The sequence below is a fragment of the Phoenix dactylifera genome, unplaced genomic scaffold, assembly GCF_009389715.1.
Source record: "Phoenix dactylifera cultivar Barhee BC4 unplaced genomic scaffold, palm_55x_up_171113_PBpolish2nd_filt_p 000085F, whole genome shotgun sequence".
Classification (NCBI taxonomy): Eukaryota; Viridiplantae; Streptophyta; class Magnoliopsida; order Arecales; family Arecaceae; genus Phoenix; species Phoenix dactylifera.
The window spans coordinates 457,127-480,780 of record NW_024067677.1 but is presented as its reverse complement, the minus strand read 5'-3'; the positions used below and the strand labels follow the sequence as shown (position 1 = coordinate 480,780).

The 23,654-nt window shown below is 35.5% G+C and overlaps 1 protein-coding gene across 1 annotated transcript; it reads right to left on the bottom strand.

The window, feature by feature from the left end:
• Positions 1 to 11,923: 11,923 nt before the first annotated feature.
• LOC103718084 lies at positions 11,924 to 13,339 on the bottom strand. The gene is made up of 2 exons (XM_008806732.4): positions 12,764 to 13,339; positions 11,924 to 12,339 (listed from the first exon to the last, which is right to left on the bottom strand). Exons 1-2 carry the CDS (start codon positions 13,100 to 13,102, stop codon positions 12,307 to 12,309), a joined length of 372 nt encoding a protein of 123 aa, XP_008804954.1. The 5' UTR covers positions 13,103 to 13,339; the 3' UTR covers positions 11,924 to 12,306.
• Positions 13,340 to 23,654: the final 10,315 nt, after the last annotated feature.

Here is a 23,654-nt window from a genome sequence, read left to right as displayed (position 1 = left end):
GTTGAAGGACAAAAGGCTAGACTGGTTGCAAAAGGTTTCATTCAGCGAAAGGGCATCAACTATAATGAGACTTTTTCACCCGTTTTTTTCAAGAATTCTTTAAGAATTATTATAGCACTTGTAGCACACTATGATTTTGAGTTTCATCAAATGGATGTTATGACAATGTAAAGAAAGTTGGGACCTAAAACATTTGATTGCTTATTTAATGGTTATACATTAAGTAGTGCTGCTTATAAATTTTTGGTATTAAAATGTGATGCTAATATTATGGAGCCCAACACTATAGTAGAATCTAAAAATGTTGATTTCTTTGAAAATATCTTTCCTATGAAACTAGGTAAAAAAAAAATTGACTCCTTGCTTCATAATAAATAAGAAAAAAGAGACACATGAAAATTATGTAGTTGATTTAAGAAGAAGTAAAAGAATTAGAAAAGAGAAAAAATTTGGAAATGACTTTTACACTTTTTAGAAGCAATAACTTCTATTGATGTACCTCAAACTTATAAAGAAGCAATAACTTCTATTGATGTACCTTTTTAGAAGGAGGCTATTAATAATGAAATAGAGTCCATTATGTCTAATCATACTTGGATTTTAGTTGATTTGCCTCCATGTGCTAAAATAATTGGTTGTAAATGAATTTCTAAAAGGAAGTTAAAACTTGATTATTTAATTGATAAGTTTAAAGCAAGGTTAGTGGCAAAAAGATACTCACAAAGAAAAGATATTGATTATTTTGACACTTTTGCACCAGTTTCTAGAATTTCATCTATTAGAGTTTTCATTGCATTAGCATCCATTCATAATTTAGTAATTCACCAAATAAATGTGAAAACTGCATTTTTGAATGGAGACTTAGATGAAGAAATTTATATGAAATAACCAGAAGGTTGTGTTATTCCTAGTAATGAGCACAAAGTTTGTAAATTAGTAAAATTCTTATATGGATTAAAACAAGTACCTAAACAATGGCATGAAAAATTTGATAAAGTATTGATATCTAATGGCTTTCTAATTAATAAAGTTGATAAGTGTGTTTATAGTAAGGTTGTTAATAATGTTATTGTGATTATATGTTTGTATGTTGATGATATGCTTATAATGAAAATTGATTTGAATATTGTTTTAGATACTAAAAAAATTTTGGCTTCTAATTTTAATATGAAAGATATGGGTGAAGCTAATGTAATTCTTGAAATTAAGATAATAAGAAGTTCAAATGGACTAATGTTATCACAGGAACACTATATTGAGAAAATTTTATGAAAATTTGAGCATTATGATAGTAAACCTTTGTTTACTCTATATGGTACTAATATACATTTAAAGAAAAATAAAGAAAATAATATTTTACAAATAAAATATGCTTGCATCATTGGTAGTTTAATATTTTTAGTTAACTGCACTCATCTTGATATTGCTTATGCAGTAGAAAGATTGATAGGTATACTTATAATCTAGCAAGGATTGTTGGAATGCTATTAATAGAGTACTAAGGTACTCGAAAGGAACCATTAATTATGGTTTGTTATATCGTGGATTTCCAACTGTACTTGAAGGGTATACTGATGCAAATTGGATCTATGATTCAGATGAAATAAAATTTATGAGTGGATATATCTTTATTCTTGGTGGGGGTGCAGTATCTTGAAAATCATCCAAGCAAACGTGCACCATTCGGTCTATGATGGAGTTTGACTTTATTGCCTTATGAGGATCCTAGTGTTATTTTGATGCTTACAAAGCCATTGAGGCCATATGGAAGTGCTAATGCTATTAACTCAATTAATCCAATACATAAGTGAGTAAGGAAGAAATATTCGATACATCATTGATAAATGACACACCCTCGATACATTCACGATACATTAAGAATATATGGTCAAAACCACTCTTAAGAATTGATAACGAGATAAAATTTGTAATAGAGAATGGTAGAAAGCTCAAGAATCTATTTTGGCAAAGTTTCACGTTAAAAATATCTAAAAGGGCAATTCGGTAATTTCTACTGTTAAGGGTATGAAACTCTATTGTGCCATGCATCGTAATTTGCTTGCAATATCATATTGTTGTTTCAATGTGCATAACTAATCTTCAAAGTGCAGAAAAATATGGTTAGAGTCAACCCCAATTAGTTTGGAGTCGACCCCGATACATTTGGCACGCCTTTGGAACACTTGGCACAGAGTAGGAGTCGACCCTAAAAGAGATGGAGTCGACCCTGGCACGTTTTAGAAACATTCTGGCACATTCTAGCACTTATGGCACGGATGAACAGCACTTGGGTCGACCCAAGTGAAAGTTGAGTCGACCCCATCTTCAAGCCTCAAAAAAAAAAAATCTCTGGAATCCCTGAGAGGGTCGATCCCAATGGAACTTGAGTCGACCCTACCTTGAGTCGACCCTAACTGAACTTGAGTCGACCCAACTTTGAGTCGACCCCAAAAAGAGTTGAGTCGACCCCAGTGAAAAACGGCTGAAATATAAGGTTCTGTGTTTTCTGAGAGGGCCGACCCCAGAAAAGCTTGAGCCGACCCAAGTCTGATTGTGCAGAAATGCTTTTTGGACTTCCAACGGCTATAAACGGCTAGTTTCTTCAATCCAACAATCAGGAAGGACTATTTGGAGGTTGGAGAAGTATTTAAGAGGGAGTATTCATCAGAGGAAGTAAGCTTTTGAAAATACATCAAGTGCATTCAAAAGAAAACCCTAGCAAGGCAAGCTTCATTCAATTGCTTCATTCAAAGAGCCAAAAGGAAGTGGTTGAGCAGATTCCAAGAGACATTAAGAGCTCCACCAACCCTTGAAGAGTGAAGCAATCTTGACAAAGAAGAGAAGAGCCTTATTAAAGGGATAACTATATTCTAAACTCTTCTTTGTAGCTCATAATTGTTTTATTTGCTCTTTTAGGAGCTTTCATTCTTTACTTATTACTCTTGTTGTAAGGTTTGTTGGTAAGCCCGTAAAACCAACATTGTAGGTTGTTGGTAAGCCCGTAAAACCAACGTAGGTTGTTGGTAAGCCCGTAAAACCAACGTAGGTTGTTGGTAAGCCCGTAAAACCAACATAGGTTGTTGGTAAGCCCGTAAAACCAACGTAGGTTGTTGGTGAACCCGTAAAACCAATTGTGAAGGTTCGTTGGTGAGCCCGTAAAACCAACATAGGTTTTTGGTGATCCCGGAAAACCAAAGTGTAAAGATTTTTGGATTGTGAGCCCGGAAAATAATCCAACTGTAATCCGAGGGATTATAGTGAATTCCCAAGGAGTGGACGTAGGTGCTTGGAGTGCACCGAACCACTATACATTATCTTGTTTGTGTTGTGCTTGTTCTTGTATTTATTCTTGCTTTATATTTGATTCTTGCTCTAGGGTAAGTTCACACAAGTAACTTAAAAAAGCTTCCACAGCTCTTAATAAGAAAACTTTTAAAGCATCAAAAATTTAGAAAACCCAATTCACCCCCCCCCCCCCCTCTTGGGTTGTCACCTTGGGCAACACCTTAAAAAATGCAAGTTCTGAAGCTGAGTGGCTTAGAAATCTTGTGGGGGATATTTTATTATGCACTAGACCAACACCTTATGTGTCCATTCTTTGTGATAGCCAAGCTGCTATATATCGAACTAAGAATAAAGTTTATAATAGAAAGAATAGACACATAAGGTTGACACATAATATTGTAAGGAAGCTGCTTGATGATAGGATTATATCCCTTAATTTTGTAAAGTTGGAGTTAAATTTGGCCGATTCTCTGACAAGACCACTAGGTAGAAAACTAGTGAGTGAAACATCGAGGAGGATGAGACTTATACCTATATCGAAGTCAATAATGACGGGAACCCAACCTATGTGATTAGAGATCCCATGAAGCATGTTCATATGGGTAATAACAAGTCGTTAGTTAACTGTGAGTGCACTATTATTTTAAATTTGAGAATCCCTCCCTATAGTGTAGATAGTGCAAACTGCAGTGTATGAGGATGAGGTAAACCTCTTAATGGATACTATAGTTTTTTTTGGATGGTGTGTCTACCTGCAGTACACACTTGATGGATCCACCTATATGGGTGTGGGAGTGGGGCCACTTTCTATGAGAATTAAGCAGTTCTCTAAAGCACTCATGAATATCCAGGTAAGGTGCATGACCTATTTGCACCAACCCATATAGAACAAGCCCACAACTTGAGAGGTCAATGTGGTCTATAGGCCACTGATTTACATGGACTTTTGGTTCATAGAAATTTTATATTTCACCAAAGTTCTGTAAGTCATACTTCATAGTCTTAGAAATGGTTTATAGTCTCAAAGACACCATTTTGATGCATTGAACTCTCGCGCTCCCTTATATCTTTCATTTTTCTTATTGTTTTATTGAATTTTGAAATATGTGGGGGATTGTTGGAGTATTTCAAAATTCCAAGCCTACCTTTCTTTTCTCTTGTGTACTTTCTTTAGTCCCACATTGGAAAGAAATGAAACTCAAATGGTCTTTATATAGTCTTCAACTTTTTTAACTTGGTAAAGCAAAGAAAGTAAGTAGCCCATGTGTGCAGGAGCCCAATGGAGGCCCAAGGTAATATTGGCAGATCTGATCGAAAAATGGGTTAATCGGGTGCGTCGCGCTCGATCATCACACGCAGGAGGGACGCCCCCTCTCTGTCTCTTGGTAAACATCGTGTCATCCTCTCTATTTTTCCGAGCGATTTTGGGTTGTTCGCTAGTCATTGCATATGCGAGTGTATGCTTGGAGTGATCCGATTATTGTATCCTGGACGATAAGCCGCCATTACCTGCTACACCGAGATTCATTCTCCGAGAGGCGCGATCTATTCTTAAGGATAGTGACAACACGCCTTGACCGATAAGTTTTCTTACCATCTATTTTTTTCCTAACACTCCTTCATACGTCCAATACTTTCTATCAATCTAAGGGTGGAGGCCTGTTTGAGAACTCTTGCCAAGACATCCACCACAAGAATGAAGAGAGATGGTGATAATGGGTCACCCTACCTTAACCCCTGTTCACGTTTCATCCATTTTCTGGGCTTCCCATTTAACATAATAGCAATAGAGTCCGAAGATAACAGGCTGCGGATCCAACCAATCCATCTGCTTGGAAACCTCCTTGCTCTTAACACCTCAAATAGAAAATCCCAATTCAATCTGTCAAAAGCCTTTTCAAAATCTAACTTACAAAGAATTCCTTTGTCTCCAGATCTCTTGCAGAAAGCCTACATTTCATGGGCACTTAGGAAGCAATTATACTTCGCCCTCTCACAACGGTCGATTGAAAATTGTCAATTAGCATGGGAAGGAATTTTGTCAGCCTTCCAAAGAGAATCTTCATGATTACCTTGTACAAGCTATTGAGTAGACTAGTGGGTCTAAGGTCCACATTTTTGTTCCATTAGTGAAATCCAGAGTTGTTTTCCTACAGTTTTACTTGAAAAACAGAAGAATTACATTTGCAAGTATGTGCACACAGACAGCTCGTATTTTCTAATATTTGTTTATCTGACTTCTTTTATAGAGTAATCAACAACCATTATCTATTTGGACCCCTTGGTCCTTCATTTCTTTCTTATCATGGGGCCATGCTTTAGTATCATAGGAACATTGTTGTTCCACTACTACATGATTATTAGCTCTTTGAATTATTAGTCGAACGATCAAGTTGAAAAGCATCCAACAAAAGAATCTTAGGTTGGATTCTTTTAACACAATCCTTCGTAACCTAATTCAATTTGCACTGGCTCTAGTAATCAACATGGCATCCCAAAGAAGGAAAAAAAGACATAATGTTTTGATGCCTTCTAAAGTACAAACACATAGGCCACCTTGGAGCTAAGAAGGTTAGATTTAATTCCTATAGATTTCCCTAACCCAAAATGAGGAGCTAGGTAAGCTAGAAGAACTTTATGATCTCTCTGCAAGGAGCCTGGCGAGCAAACTAAGATCAAAGAACATCTCGATAGGAGTTGGATGACCCTTCTGTTAGATACTATGGATTTTGATATGACTTAAAACTATTTATGTAGTTGCAACTACACAAAAACATCAGAGATATGATCATTAATGTTCATGCTTTAGCATCTAGGGTGTCGATAGTGTAAAAATTCGATGTTTGTAGCTTTGTTAGTAAGTTTGATCCAAGGTGTGAGTGGCACAAAAGTCTGATGATCCGTAACTTAGTTTCATCAAAGATGTCAGTAGCACAAAAATCATGATAATTTGTGCCATAGTTGAACATCAAGGGAGAAATATGAAAATCAGATTCATTTAGGATTCTTGAGAATATGATATTTTTGCATCAGAAAAGAGATAATAGGAGATTGCCGAGTGTTACTAGGGCAAAGAGGAGAGTGATCATACTAGTATAGGAAATTTATAGAGGTTCATAGAAGAGCAATTTCTTTCTTTTTTTTCTTTTTTGTTAGTGTGCTAATGATAGCCTTCATGTAGACATGTTTATTAGTTATATTACCAATCTAGTGCATTGTCCAATGTTGAGATACTAAGAAGATTAAAAGAAAAATAATCCACACCAGTTCTCTGTTCAGAAAATTATGCATCAGAAGTGCCTTACTGTATTCATCTACATTAACTTCATTTTAATGTTCTGCATCACAGAATTTCTTCTTTCTAACATAGTAGCTCTGCAAACTACCAGAGGGTAAGAAAAATGGCAGAGAAAATACTTCGAGTATTTCTTAGAAATTCAACATCTTTTCTAGTTGTTAAAATTCCAATCTGTTGATTAATAAATGATGTATTGGAATAGCAGCGGACAAGGTATCCACAAAATTTGCCTTACACATATCTGAATCAATTTAAAATCCTACTATCCAAACCCATCCCAAATCTGATTAAAAATTTACCCAAAAATTTTGAACCCTTTCAATCAAAACATAGTAAATCTGTTGGGTACTGACGCCTGATTAAACTTTATTCAGATCAGGTAATTTGGATCATGTCAGGTACCCGACCTAGAATTACCCAAAAAAATAAAGAAGGGGGTAATAATATGAAGTAAAAGTGCATATAAATAATTTGGCACACAATCTAAATAGAAATGAGTTTTGTAGCTTAGAGGTGAAAGTAGAGGTTAGATGACTTTGAGGTTTGTAGTTAAAGTCCCCTCACGATATATACATTTTTATAAAATTTTATTATATATATATATATATATAATCAGGTTCGAGTAGTGGGTACTTGAGAAAAATTTTCAAACCCGTCCCAAGCCCTATAGGGTTTTGCTAAATGTATCCTATTAGGATTTGTAATGGATCAAATATCTGAAAAAACCAACCTGGCTATCATCCTTAATAGAAATGCGAAGGCCAAGAGAATAATTGAAGGCATCCTTCGAAAACATATAAACGTCAGTCCCCTAGCAGTAAAATGGAGACAACTCAAGGAATAAAGTGAGTAAAAACCAAAAGGAGAATATGAAGCAGCTTAGAAATTTTTGTTTTCTTACTTGCAAAAATAGAATAAATATTTTATTTCTATTTTTTAATTTTTAAAAATATAAATATATTTGGTCTAGCCAATTATTTTAAAGATAGTATCTTGATGATGGTGGAAAAGGTGATGGTAGTAGTGGAAGTAATAGAGGCATTGGTGGTATAAGTGGCAGAAGCAATGATGATATAGTAGAGTTTGGTGGTGGTGGTAGCAGTAATGGCAATACACCAATGATGTGGCAGAGGCGACAATAATAATGGCAGTAGTGTGATAAAGGTGGTGACAACGATGGTGATAATAGTGCTGCCAGTTATGTTATGGAGATAGAAATAATCACGGTGTTGGCATCACAGCAGCAACAATGGTAGTGGTGAGGGTGCTGGCAATATGGTAGAGGCAAGGATAATGGTTGTAGTGCCATGGGGAAGGTAGCAATGGGAATAGGAGTTGTGGTGGTTGTTATGATGGCGGAGAAGATGATTATAGTGATGGCGGAGGAGATGATGGTGGTTAAGGTAGTGTTGGTAGTGGTGGTAAAAAATACGAGCTTTTTATTTTCTTAAATATTGAAGTTTGGTTTTCTTACTTTATTTTTTAGAAATAATGAAAAAGACTTTTGTAAATAGAAAATAAAATCAATAGCACTAAACATATTTTTTTATTTTGGCTACTGTGATTTTATTTTAAAAATAAAAATAAGAAATAAAAGTGATTCCAAAAAGGCTCTAAAAATTTGATAGAAGGTATATTTTGAAAAGTTTACATTATACAATGATGAAGGAAACACAAGTTGAATCACTTCCCCTTAGACTGACACCTCAAATCCATTTGAATTTGGTCAAAAAATTAAACCAAAGCTTAATATATTTTCATTTGAGTTGTGTTGGGTTTAGGTTTAATATTTATTTATCAGTCCATTGGTTTTTCTAGATCAAATTGGGTCAAATTGAATGTCTAATTATACCATAAACATGCTATGTAATAAAATAGTAATAAGCAATATTGATACTATTAACAACATATTCTACAAACAATATAATAACAACAATATACATATATATATATATATATATATATATATATATATATATATAGAGAGAGAGAGAGAGAGAGAGAGAGAGAGAGAGAGAGAGAGATACTTGGCAACACTTTAGTAGATCACTACTTAGATCTGGTTAGATGTATATTAGACGTTGGAGGTTTCATATCGAAAATCTGAACTATCGGGTGTGATCTACTTTCACTAATACTGTACATTAGGGCTACAAGATTTATACGGAGCCCTCATTAATGGCCCTATGCATCAAATGGTCAAAAAATTGGACATTCTAAATAATATTAAATTATATATATATTTTGATCACTTGATGCATAAGTTAGAAGTCTCGAAACTACATGATTTTTGTGCATAAGCAATTTAAAGATAGTAGATCACATCTAACTAATCAGATTATCAATGATCAGATATAAGTGGAGATCCACTTAAGTGTAGCCAAGTCCAACTATACACATATATGTATATTATAATCAATAATATAAATTAATAATTAGTTAAATTATTTTTAGTAGTCAAAGAAAAATTAATTTCTTATATTTAAGGAGGGTTCCAAAATATATAGTATTGTTAGTTTTCATCAACTCCCGTTGATCTAAGCTTGGACTAGAAACTTTGTGATCCAAATTCAATTCATATTTGGAATGGGTCATATTTTTTCAATCCAAGCCAACCAAATAAATTTAGTTTGGATTTGATTTCTTGTCTCAGATTGGTAATGTGTTGATCTCATCCATTTGCTCTAACTAATCATAATATCAGGTCGATCTCTCTCACTCTTCGAGAAAAAAAAGCAAACACACCTAATTCTAAACTAAAAGAAAAATAAAGAAAAAAAGTAAGCAAGAATACTTCATGCAGTTCATGTTATAATGCACTTTTGGTAACCGCCGATAACATCTTTAGATTGTCATTAAATGTTTATCTGTAATGATTTAATTAAAAACACCAAAATTAACATTTTGTTTGTTTTATTGTGATAAATGCAATTTGATGAATCTCTACACCTTTTTGGTGGCAATATTTGCTCATCTTCTTCCTGCAACATGAAGTTTCAATCATATCTTTGAGTGTTGTATATAGTATCAACACTTAAGGTAATAAAGTATCATTTTCAACATAAAAACTAAGATGTTGGATGAAGCCAAAACTAATGCATGGGATGTATGATAATGGTTCCTTTTCACTTTCCCTCTTTATTGTATTTCTAGATAGAGGAGATTAGGAAAAGATATTTGTTCATTGTTTAGCTATTATCCATTTTTATTCGAGGCTACATTTTTCCAGTTTTTCTTAGCACATATCTACTAGTTTCTAGGTCATTACTTCGTTGGCTATTTTGATAGGGAGTGATTTATGTTCTAATATTCATTGTTCATTCTACGTACCACTATTGACGTAGCGAGAAGGGTGAAGAACGATTTAATTTCCAAGGTTGCATTTAGGAGATCAACATACAAATAGAAGCAAACTAGATTGAAAAAAACCTTTTTGTTTGGTGAAGGTAATCCTCTCCAAGAAATTTTATTAGTGTGTTTGCCCCATCTTATGTAGTAGATGCATATATAAGACATAACCCTTCACCCTAATTTGGGCATCGAACCCAGTATGAAATCATACTTGAAGTAGGACTTAATAATAATAAACATACTAGAAACATTCTACTACAAATATAAAAATGAGGCTAAAATTTTATATTATCAATCTTTATCTTCAAATCTGCTGGCTCCTATGATGCTTGGCGTGGTCCAATTGGTCATAGTACCTACTAGCTGCACCGTATGCTGTATCAAAGTATGTAAGGACCTGTGCAAGTATATGTTTAGTCCCATATTAGCTGTGCATTAGGTAGATCTCGAATATTTAGACGGACTAAAAAACCCAAACAACATATTCTTAGCTAGCCTTTTCGGATGAGGTCTAGAGTTGTTACATTGATAAATTGTTGTACTCCATCATCTTTTATCTAAGATTGCTTCAGCATGTTTGCCACTGCTTGGTCATGCAATTGTCTTAATTGTGCCTGACTTTTATAACTAGATCTTATACATGATTGCCATGTGGTATCAATTGACTTTGCGCTTATAATTTTCCTGGTGCTCGTATTTTTTCTTCTTTTTTTTTTCAATTTGAGAATTAGGACGACGGGAAATGTAGCTGAAAATTTGGATGGAAGGAGGACTCGAGCCCATATCATTGATACTAACCCTCAATGTTTTTAACAATTGTACCGGGTGAGATCGACTTTGATGCTGATAATTTCATGGTAGACTATTTGGGGTCACTTGGTCATTCAGTTCATTCCTTTTTAAAGATGACAAGCTCTTGAAGAGCAAACTATTGCGAGAATAATCTTGACATACTGGTGCATAAATTTTTTTTAATTGTTTGATTATAAGCAGAAACGTCCCCAAAATATTTAAAAAACCCACACAAAGGATCAAACTTTTAAACCTAAGCCTTCAGAATCTGATTAAAAGTGCTCTGACTCTAATAAATTAAGTACTTTGCACCCCAAAGAAGGCAAAAAAAAAAAAGGATAAGTACAAACATAGGCATCTTTGATGTTTGGCATCTTGACTTTAATTTATATCAACACTGCTTGAATTATTTACCTGATGCATCAGGCCAAGTAGCCTTACACTGCCATCAACATGAAGCAATTGTAAGAGGAGCTTAGATCAGTTTATATTGTCTCATTTCTATATATGTGGTCCTGGTGATTGATTTGATCATTTGAGGTTAGTTATAAGGGAATCGACTGAGAACAAGGTGAAGCAGGGAGCTGGTCAGGTTTAGTCAGCATGGTCAGGAAAGGCGACGCTGTTACTTGTATTTTGATTGGTTGGTATATGAATTAAACCATCTTAACGGTGTGATCATCCACAACTACTAAAACTGGAGATTTCCTTTAGGTTGTCTTCCTCAAAGTGTTGTTGACAGAGTCAGATTTCAAAACAGATTGGTGGGTAAAAGAAAAAAAGAACACTTAAAAGATAGTCCATGTTGAGGCCTTCCTTGTGGAGTTGCCCTTCTATTGGTAGTTTAGATTTGGATATGGCTTAAAACTATCTAGAAAATCATTCTGCATAGAAGCACAAGAGACGTGATCATCGAGCCCCATGCTTTATTTTCTAAGGTCTCAAATGTACAAAAATCCAATGCACCAGTATTCGTTAACAAGTTTGATTCTTATTCTTCTCAAAAAGAAGTTTGGTTCCTATTATATTTGTACTTTAATTAGCAAGCTCAAATGGGGTTCATTTGAAATACCTTGATAGTGTGAATTTTTGATGCTAGCAAATGGAATTAGAAAACTTTATAGAACTTTCTTAATTATTAGCTTACTGATAACTCAGCGCTAACTACAAAAAGAAAAAGAAAGGATGGCTTAAGTGTTTACAAAGACATGTTGAATGGCTTTGTTACTAACCTGATGCAGGATAAGCAAAGAGACAACTTCTTCAAAGATAATGACAAAAAAAATATAAGAAATGAATAAATAAAAATCTATACCATGTCTTTGTTAATTAATAAAATTATGTATCATCAGAGCTATGCTCAGTTCTTCTACAACAACTTGTCTCGAAAAATAAAATTGTTTTATGTTACCAGCATTCGATGTTTTCTGTCATACGAAATAAAATTTTGGATCACTGCAGTTCTGCATAGCACCAAAGGCAAAAACAGATGCTGGAGAATCGGTTTGTGTACTTCCAAGAAACTCAAAATCCTCTTGCTTGTGGACTGATAGATACTGATCTATATCTCCCTCCACATTTTAAAGCTCTAGCCCCTTTACTTTCTCAGTGGCCTTACAGAAAAAGAACAAGGGCATTTATTAGAACTTTATCAGAAAAAAGACCAAATGGAGGGTATGAAACAAACTCAGAACTTGTAAAATGCGATCGAAAAATTTCCCTTTGAAATGTTTCTATGAAACAAGAATATCGTAATAAAGAAAAAGATCATAGGAAAAAAGACAAGATCAGTCAATCACTAGTCTACATATCATGTGCTCTCTCCATGTGTGAAGGGAAATTCTTATTTAAAATCAAAGCTTAAACAGGTCCTCTAGGTCCAAAACTTCATTGAGATTAAAGTTACTGTACATGACTTAGTAGAAGAGAAGAACTAGAAGATTGGAGGGAAGAAAGAAATAGCCACCAAGAGGCTAAGATTATTGTACCCATAGTCATCTGCAATCAGAAGAATGAGACCGAAGAATCATTACCAACCTGCGAAGTGCCCTCTGACGTCCCAAACTTCTTCGCCGATGCAGCTGAGGCCGCAGACATCTCTCCCGACCTTCTTCGCAGCATCTGCCTCATCCCATCGGCCACCTGGACTGCAGGATTTGACTTGAACTTCCTGCAGAAGGACATATGAGCATTCACTGCCTCCTCCACTCCACCATATCCCTTCTGTCTCCGCTTCCCGGCTTCATCTCTCACAGCTTCTGCACAAAGCCCACAAAGCCATTTACCATGGAAGTCAGCCTTCACTCCACTTATGTACTCCTTGGTACAGTCCTCCTTCAATCCACAGCAGTCGCACTTCGCCGATTCTACCTCCATGATGATGTGAATTGTGCTGAATTATGTCAAGACTTGGACAGATGGAGAAATGGAAGTTACTAACCATATAGCTTTTGTGTGTTTCTGATGGTATGACTAGAGGTGAGGTTTTAATGTTTGGGAGGCTTTTTAAGGGAGACTGGCCTCAACTTCTTCCATGTTACAAGGGACGGTGAGGGTGAAATATGAGACAATGTTGGTTGGGGGAACTTATGGTTGGCCTTTTTCATGCATTTAAAACTAGCTGAGATGGTTTTGAGGCAGTTGGTATTTGGTGAATGGGATTATCTCTATAAAGGCTAATTTACTTCTTTAGCACTCTGTGGGGATTCCTTTTAGGTTGATTGAGAGTTTTCTTTGTGTTCACGTGTTCTTCGGCTTGGCTTGATCATGACTGGCTTGGCTTGCATTCTAGCATACATGGAAGGCCTTTCCTTTGACATATGAATCTTGGCACTTAATAGTTAGGTGCAAGTCTCTCACTAGAAGAATTGATCCATATACTGAATTTTATGTATGTGTTTACATAAGGATTAGGGATTGCACCATGATGTGGATGTGTCGTGATTGGCTACGACACGAGGCAAATTAATAGGTTATATATAGTGTTGAACATGAAAATGGCATTGATGAATGGAATCTCTGCCATCAATGAGTAATTTCTCACCAAGGAGAAAAAAAAGAGATACTTTGACAATTCCTAATAGGGCAACATTCATGCTTGAAGTAGAATTAGCTATGGAGATTATGTTTCATAAATGCCAATCCTCAATTCGATCACTCTCTTCATGGGTCTGAGATTTGCTTTGTGACTTCAATCCCTGTTGATCTATACCCGCATGAACACATATAAAAGTTACAAATACTTATTAATAGATTAAGGGGGAAGGAATTTTCTTCCTTACTTTTCTCCACAAAAAAAAAGGCACAAATACAATAAATGCCCGCTGCTACATTTCGCAAAAAAGAAAACCTTGAATTTTAAAAGGAAGAGCGAGTGACCGACAAAGTAATAATAGAAAAAGTATAATGAAATAAAGTAAAAAACTATAATTTATAAAATAAGAAAAAAACATACATAACTAACATGTTTTCTTCATTATGCATAAAAAAGTATAATGGAGAAAACACGATAGCATTTGAAATATGTTGCATCTAAAACAATCTTGTTGACATCAAAAAATCATCCCATGCCTAAACAGAAGATTAACATGGGATTAGCATATTTTTGTAGCTTTTTAAAATCTAAAATCAGTCAGACCTTCTTTTCAAAATTTAGATCTAACTGCATGTAAATCCGAAAAAAGTGAAAATTGTCTCCTCTGCTATGCACCTTGTCTTTAATGGAAAAAATAGTCACACAACTCATTTTATGAATTCTTTGAAGCAAAAAACTTTATTATTGCAGCTGTGAAAATGCAAAAGGACTTGCTTATTTTTTCTTCAAGAACAAGGACTTGGTTATTTATACAGGTCATTCAAAAGGCGACAAAAGAAGATAAAATAAGACAAGCTAGGAACTATAGAGGACAAGGTAAACTTCAAGACAGGCCAAGTCAGGATACTGTATATAAGAGTATTTGGGTAACTATCTTCTCCATTTGCCCTACAATTCTATATAGAAATAAGACTCCTCTAAGAATCCTTTTTCCCTATTGGACTATCTTATGAGCGCAAGGCTATTTATATCTGAGGGATTTTTGGCACTCTGTCTCCTTGTTATGTTTGTTTCTGCCAACCCCATGTTCCCCAGTCAAGACTAGCTTGATTTCAGGCACTCGTGACGGGACACATGGCATGTTTGGATTGGCTCAAGCCTGGCCATGCCCATGTTTAACCCGTGATCTAGGGATAACATCTTTGTAGTCTTAACCTCCTTTGGCTGCTCTCTAATAATTAACCACAATGATGTATGCTTTTTATGAACATATCCCCTTAATCATGCATAAAGAGCACCAACTACCCTAAATTTTAATCCTACAAATGAGACAAGTTGACCTCATTGGTGTTTCAGTTAGTCGACCCTTCAAGATTATATAATGTGTAAAGTGTGCTTACTTTGGACCATATCATACCTCATAGTGGCTTGTTACATATGGTGCAACTTTGCATCTCATAAGCACTATCGTATATACTAGTCCTTGAACAAAGAACTATGCTTATAAATCATGTTGCTCATGTTCTCCGACATCTACGGGAGAACCTGGAAATTCAAAGTCCTGACAAAGTGCTAACAGCAAATCTAACAAAAGACTCTTGACCAAACTTGTCCGTATTAAAGTAGTTGCTGAGAGAGGTAGTGGTATCATGCTGCAGTCACCACTCACCTGGCAATAATTGGAATTATATGATAGCTGGATTGAAGCCTATTGAGAATCAGCAACCCTATTGACCATGTAATTCTCATTGATTCAAGTCATGGCATGTTCGCATGTCTCGCATTTAGGAGTACAGCAACATGTTGCTGCTATCTCTGTTGCATATAGACCACTCACAAAAAACAGCACAGTAGACAGTTTAATTAACACTTTTGAAGCAATTAAATAAGAAAATAGGTCTGAGGAGGATATCCAAGCAAATATGAATATCTGCAATTTCATATAGTTGCAATATTACCGAAAATATCATGTTATCTGATAAAATAGTTATAACAAAAGTGGAAGATCACTATCTTGTGTGCTAGAATAGATTCTATCTCAAGAGGTAATATGTTCAATCCACAGGGAAAAAGAAATTTTCAAAATTATGAAGCTGATTTTTTCGGTACGAAATCTTTGAGTTGATTGATGATACACAATGCCAACCTGAAGCTCATTGATCTCCACATTCAATATGCATTTTTTAAGAGCGATTCGCTCATTTTCTTAGATGGTGCACCAACATCTGATCGAAGGCTGACTTGTTATTAAGGGAAGCAACATTCTGAGCTTTCTACAACTATGTTTCATAATATAAATCAGCCATCTCTCCTCCTGTTCAATCTTTGTGAATAAGTTTCAAATTAATATTTGACCACCTTTCAGTATTCTCTTGTGCTATATGCATAACCATGGGACTAGGACACAGCCTTCACATGATGTACAACAAAAGGAATGAATTCTGTCTGTATTGGAATTTGAAAAATTGGGGCTCACAAAAGCTCTGCAAGCACGTCCGGTAGGGAACACCTTTCACCTGAGATTGTCAGCTTTAGCTCAAATTTGAATGACAGCAAAGAAGCATCGCATACCAAATATCTCCTGCGACGCAGGATGAAGTTTTTTCAATTCCAACTTGCTCATCACACCGTATAAGAGAAATTAGTAGCAGAATTCACATTGGGATCGTGCATCATGGATAGGCAAGTGGTTGGTAGTATAAGTTACTGTCAAGAAGCTTCTGTGAAAGCATTTTGCACCTGGATTCCCACCTGTCTTTCCTGTTTCTAAAAGCTTTCCACAACATTTTCAAAAAAAAGAACAAAAGAAAATCTACAAACTTCAATGCACCATGATCTCTTCATTGTTTATGGTCTTCTATGTTGACTCAACATGAGCTGGAGTACATTATCCATCCCTTATTCCTATGGTGAGGTGCCATAGCAGCATTACATAATATTGTTGGAAAGGAGGCCACCAATTGTTTTCACTTGAGAAAACAAAATCACAAATACTATATACATCAATTGTTAGAAAATGTTGCCCTCGCCTTATACATCTTCCTACTTGTCCCGTCATCGATAAGAAACGAGCTTAACAAACCATCGAGATCTTCTCATAAGATCCAATGCATTGCCAACTAGGTAGTCAGATTTAAGATATCACTCCATGAAGCACAGCAAGTCCTTTCAAAGATACAAGATCCAAAAAATTGGATATATGTTCAAGGTAAGCATCCTATACTTACCAAAGTTACCTCGAGAAATTACACTTGACCCATGTAAATCCAATTCAACATAACAAGACCAAATGAAAATAACACCAAAATTAAATGCTGGTGCGGCATATAATTTCTGACAGTTAAAACTTGGACTTGATCCAAGCTGGATCCAAAGAACTGTTGTCTTTGAAATGATGCCCGGCTGCACAAACTTGCATTCCTTTCAAAGGTCTTCAGAGAGGAAACGGGGGGTACATGTCATTGAATTTGTCGCTGTTTCCTTCTTTGTTGGGCATGTGAATCCACGTCCATAAGGTAGCAGGTGGTCGGATCCAGATCACGGTGGGATTTGCTTATAGCCATGATTTGGTACGCAACTTGTCTCATGTCATGTTGCACAGGAGCAACACAGTTGGAAGGACCTTGCCTTCTTCTGTACACATCATGAATGGGACCTTGTCACTTCAATTAGGGAGTACTGTGCACTGTAATGCACTGAAACCTTGCACCTGTGAGTTAAGGATCTAACCAAATAATGACTAGAGAGATAGAGAGATAGAGAGAGAGAGTTATATTGCTGGGCTCCAGCAGCAACTTGCATAAATGTATGAGACTGCATTGGATATCATGTACCTTTGAAAGTGATCATTTGCCACTCAAAGTAGCAGCATTCCATGTTTTTCTCCACAAATGCACCAGTACAGACCTGATGGTGGTCGCACAAAAATGATAACCTGAGACACCTCATGCATATGATGTATTCAAGCAGCTCTAAGCTATGGTAATAAAATCAAGATACAGCAGCACTCTTAAGAGTGAAGGTAAGGCCAAAAGTTCCAAACTTACTCATCATGAGAAAAGAATGTAGAATTAAAATCTTAAAGTAAGTATTTAGCTTTCCTAGAAATCCCATTGGTGAGGCATGAAAAAGGGCTGCTTTCTTGTTTTTTGGGTTAAAAGAAAAGTGATGCTTTATGCATAATATATACAGTTCTTATATATGATAACTATAAGAAGAAGACAAATATGCCAAGTTGTTATAAAATAGTAAGGAAAAACACAAAACAGATATTTAGGGCAGTGTATCCCTATTTTATTTTGTACAGGATACCCAATAAAAATGCCTCAGAAGTTAATTTGCAAATTATTAACTACATCTGCTATTAATGAAATAAGGACCCTCAGCTACAGGTGCACCAAAAAAAAACCAGCCAACATGAACCTAATCCAAACCAGTTTATATCAATATTTTTAAATTTAGTTTGATTTTGATTTGAAAAATTTTTGAACCAAAAAAATTCAGATCGGTTTCGGTTTAATTTTTAAAAAAACTAATTTAACCCTATATATATATATATATATATATATATATATATATATATATATATATATATATATATATTCAAATCAACCTAAGCCGATCCAATCATATATATCTATATATATAAATTTTTAATTTTTAATTTTTTTATATTATATATATATAATAGAATATTAATTCGATACAGTGAATCAGAGTTTCACATCGATTTCAAACGGCTTTTGTAAATAGTTAGTTTGGTTTCGATTGTAATTTTAAAAAATCTATTTAAATCGATCCGAATTTAGCTCCAAACTAATCCTACCTATACAAACCCCAAACCTCAGCTTTAATTTGCTCATAGGTTTCCAGAACTGAATCGATTTATTTTATGGTTTCATCTTTTACATTATGGTTAAATACGACCATGATCACAAGGGAGAAAAGGTTAAGCTTGGGAGGACACTGAGCCGCAGCGAGCCAAGCCTACCAATCACCAGCCAGGGAAAGGATAGGTGAGAAGTATCATGACATCTTACCTCGATCCCCTGCCCCCACAAAATTGTTAATGGTTTTAGCCCTTCTTTTCATTATAAATTTGCTGCACTCCCTTCTCTTTCTCATTCTGTATTAGCTCTTCATTCATTGTCTCCGTCTCAATGATATCTCACATGGGTGTTGTTGGGGTTCCGCTTCACCAAATTGATTAGATTTTAACGAGTGACATAGATTATTAAATGCCCTTCACATGCACCCCACCCGTCCTTGTTCTCCCAAACATGGAATTCCACCCATTTCAATCAGTCACCTCTTTTCTAATTTCAATCATTTCCCACCACTACCATCTGTCATAGAATCCATGACCACACTAGAAACCTTGAATCCTAATCCATCTAAATATCTATTGTTTAAATTTTGACATTAGGCTATAGAATCTCACCAATAATATAAGATATACTTCAGAGATACGGATTCATCTAATCATCTTATATTTACAATAACTTTATCACATCATTGCAACTAAGCATGTTCAGGAGATTCTCGTAAGTCGTATTATGTTAAAAAAAAAAAAAAAGTTCCAAATGGCGTTTACTCTTCCCTCTCTCCTTTCCAAGGTCTTCACATTGATGAATTACAATTATTGTGTTACTGGACCACTGCCCATCTTCTGTTCCATCTAGACTGAAAACGGAAGGTCATTAATACCGTCCGAGCCCTATATTGGCTCATATTCCATTTGATGGCAGGTGTGCACAAATAGTATTGGGGGCAGAGAGAGAGAGAGAGAGAGAGAGAGAGAGAGAGAGGTGGGTTTTCTGGCTATCAACAGGAGCCAAGATCTAAATTGAAATTTCTTGGTGTAGAACTTTGTGCATGAACATTTCTCAGTAATTAGAACACTTTGGATAATGTTTCATTGATCTTATTGCACATGTTTATGTAACACAATAACTTCTTAATGATTTGTCCAGATCGTTCACTATATTATGAGCATCAACAAAAATTCGATGAACCAATTGGTGCCATATTGTAACATATAGATACCGAACTGGTATGCAGTTTTATATTAAACTAACATCTAGCACATCTCACTATTTTGTATCATATTGCGTATTGATACTATAATAGAATGGTAATGACATAAAGTTTGGTATTAAGACGGCAAATCTTGACATTAATTTTTACTATAATATGATAATCAAAAGGCAACAAATGATCTATTTTTAAGGATTAAACCATCATCATCATTAGAATTACAGCGAATATGACGAAGCTAAACTGACACCAAATTACTTGAAAAGATGATTGATTTATATAAGATACCTGTTGCCACTGACAATCAGTATGACTGATATCCCAAACTAGTGAGGTTGCTAGAGAGCTCGATGGTCAACTGTTTAGAATGTGTAGATCGATGATGCATTCGAGATTCATGCTGTAAAGCTGAGGCCGTGCTTGGGTCTTCACTCCAACATCGGTTTCAATGTGAAACAATAAAGATGAAAAAGTTCTCTTGTCAGAGAATATTTGGTGGGGGACCCTCCGAGACCTAAGTCAAAAAAAAAACTCATCGATCGACCTTTTCCAAGAAGAATTGGTTTTTTTCGATCGGTCGAGTGGTCAAATACCCAGCTAGGGGAATAGCAGAGGTTGAGAGTGATAGAGCAACAACATGGTGACATGTGAGAGCTCAAAAGCACTTATTCGGAGAGTCTCTCTAGTTCGGATTGCGTAGGCGAAGGCCAATGTCTGTCGTTGGAGAATCTGGGCATATGGTTGGTTGTCTTTGGCAAGCCACTGCATGTTCCAAGAATCATGTATAGTCGTTTCGCACATGCGTCACACTCTACGCATCTTGCAAATGTAGTTTGAAAAATTATCTATGATGTGATGGTGGCCAAGGTATTGCCAGCTTTTTTGAGTTGGCCACATGGTAGGCCTTGATTGATTAGATAAAAGCTTCACAGAAGGATCTAATTGGCTGATCCTCTACCAGTCGGTTTCGAGATGTATCAACATTCAACCTTAATCATCATGACAAGCATCTCAAATATCTATCTCAACTTTTCTAAGTAAATGGGCATATAAATACTAAAATTACAAAAGAAAATCTAGGATGTTATCCACTCGTACACTTGCCGTTCCTATTGATCATGATCCATGCCCCAGTAAAAATTCAGACAAAACCAGCCATTTCAATCATATTCCTCCATCATAGCAGCTGGATTTTCTGTACTACCTCATGGAATCTACCTGTCTTTTTGCTGCTAGAACTTCAATAATGTGTTCATAAAAGAAAAAATTACCGGTACACTTGAAAAGAAGATAAAGCCAAGGCTACCATAATATTGGAGGCTGCGACAGCTGAATCACAGTTCTCTCGTTACTGGGGTGGCCCCATCAATTCCCTTTTATAAAATTTCTCACCCTTGAATGTTGCCTGGTCATCTACTTTCATTAATAGCATATTTAGTTGGATAGTTGGTCTCTAAAATGAGAATAAAAATGAGTGACTCCCATTCTAATCGTTTAGTCCAAGGGAGTTCTATTTTTATTCCAATTCTAGAAAGAAATAAAAATGCCCCAATCTTCCAAAATTCAATCCTTACTTTCTTTTGCTATTCAAATTCCATTTTGATTCTGATTTCAATTTGATTTTAGTTACAAACCAAATATATCGGAGGATATGGTTATTCTAATTTTTATTCCAATCTATTTCAATTCTGATTCTAATTCTGACTCCAAGTTCAATCGCAAACCAAGCATGCCCTAATTATTAATCATTATCAAGCAATTAAACATCATCCATGCAATATGGATGCCTTCAAAATGTGGAACAGCCTGATGTGTGCTTAGCATGTGGCTGAAATAGGAAAAAGTTGGGGATCATTGGTGGCAATAAATAACATAACACTAGCTTTTTTTCAAGATTCAGTCAAGCTGCCCAGGAAGTAGAAGAAAAATTTCAGAAACAGAAGAGGATCAGATTTCTGATATTAAATGGTCCTGGTTCACAGAAAAGACAATAATAGATGTTTGCAGTCATATATACATGGGAAAAAAGTTACGTAATCTATAAAAGTTCAAATATTGACATGAGTATTCTAGCATAAATAATTCAAAGCTCAACCGAAATACTATATCATAAGTAAATTTATAAGGATGTACTTATATAAAAATCTAAATGAGCCATATGAAACATTAATAGAAATTATTTATCATTTATTTTTAGATAAAATTATAGAGATACTCCTTTAAGTTTGAGCTATTACATTTAGATCCTAAAAATTTTAAAAGTTTTAATTAGCCGTTAAAACTTCATTTTTATTACAATATGGTTCATCTATTTATCTGGGTCGTGGCACCATTAACGAAGTAAGAAAAAAGATAAAAATATCCTTAACTCGTAGAGGTTGGATTATGGCTTTTATGCAATCTCAACACACTCTATCCTTTACTATCCATCCGTTTGTATACATTTCAAAGCACTCCATCCTTTGATATTCATCTGCTTGCATAGATCTTAAAATGCTCCATCCTTTGTCATTCATCCACCTACATAGATCTCAAAGCATTATGTTCTCTATCATTCATTTGCTTGCATAGATCTCAAAGCGCTCCGTTCTCTATCATTCGTCCATTTTGCGCAGATTTTAAAGCACTCTATTCTTTGTCGGTGCAGATTTTGGGAAGTCATTCTAGAGAAAATAGGCTTATTACTTACTCCCAGTTAAAAGAACAACATCCTTTCGATGAACACATCTAGTTGGGAGAAAGAAGTTCCTAAGGCAATAGAGGGTGCACCTAATCATCTTAACTAGGTTAATCGGGGTTTCCTCAAGTCCCAAGTTCATGTTTACCTGATTACTACCTCTTCCTAAGCCCTTTGCTTTGTGATTAGGAAGCGAATTTGTGAAAACCCCTAAGTTTTGAGGAGGAGGAGCTTCATCCACTTGCATAGATCTTAAAGCGCCCTCGTCTTCTGTCATCTGTCTCCCTACACAGATATGAAAGTGCTCCATTTTTTATCATCCATCTATTTTGCACAAATCTTAAAGCCTCCCATCCTCTATCATTCGTCCACCTATACAGATCTTAAAGTGCTCCATCCTCTATCATCCATCCACCTGTGTAGTTCTTAAAGCGCTTCATCCTCAATCATTCATCTGCATGCACATATCTCAAAGTGCTCTATCCTCTATCATCCATCTATCTGTACAAACCTTAAAGTGCTCCATCCTCCATCATTCATCTATATGCACATATCTCAAAGCGTTCTATCCTCTATCATCCACCATATGAATAGATCTCAAAAAGCTCATCTTCTATCATCCATCTACATGCACATATCGCAAAGTGTTCCATCCTCTGTCATTCATCTACTCCGCAAATATCAAAGCACTTTATCCTCGTCATCTATCCATTTGCATAGATCCGAAGGCACTCATTCCCCTATCATCTATCTACCTACACAAAATCTCAAAGTGCTCAGTCTTTTATCATCCATCCGCTTGTACAAATCTCAAAGCACTTAGTCCTCTATCATCTATCCATCTGCAGAGATCTCGAAATACTTCATCCTCTTTCATCCATCCGTTTGTACATATCTCAAAGTGTTCCATCCTATGTAGTTCATCTGCTTGCATAGATCTCAAAATGCCCTATCCTCTATTATTCATCCATCTACATAGATCTCAAAATACTTCGTCCTTTGTGATCTAGGTACTTGCACAGATTTCAATGCACTTCATCCTTTGTCATTCATCCACTTGCATATACCTCAAAGCACTTCGTCGACATAACTCTCCTTTCCGTCCCTTTCAATTCGCGCTAAAAGAACAACCCTTTGCTAAGCTAGTGGGAAGGACAATTTTAAGATTTTATAAAAAATTA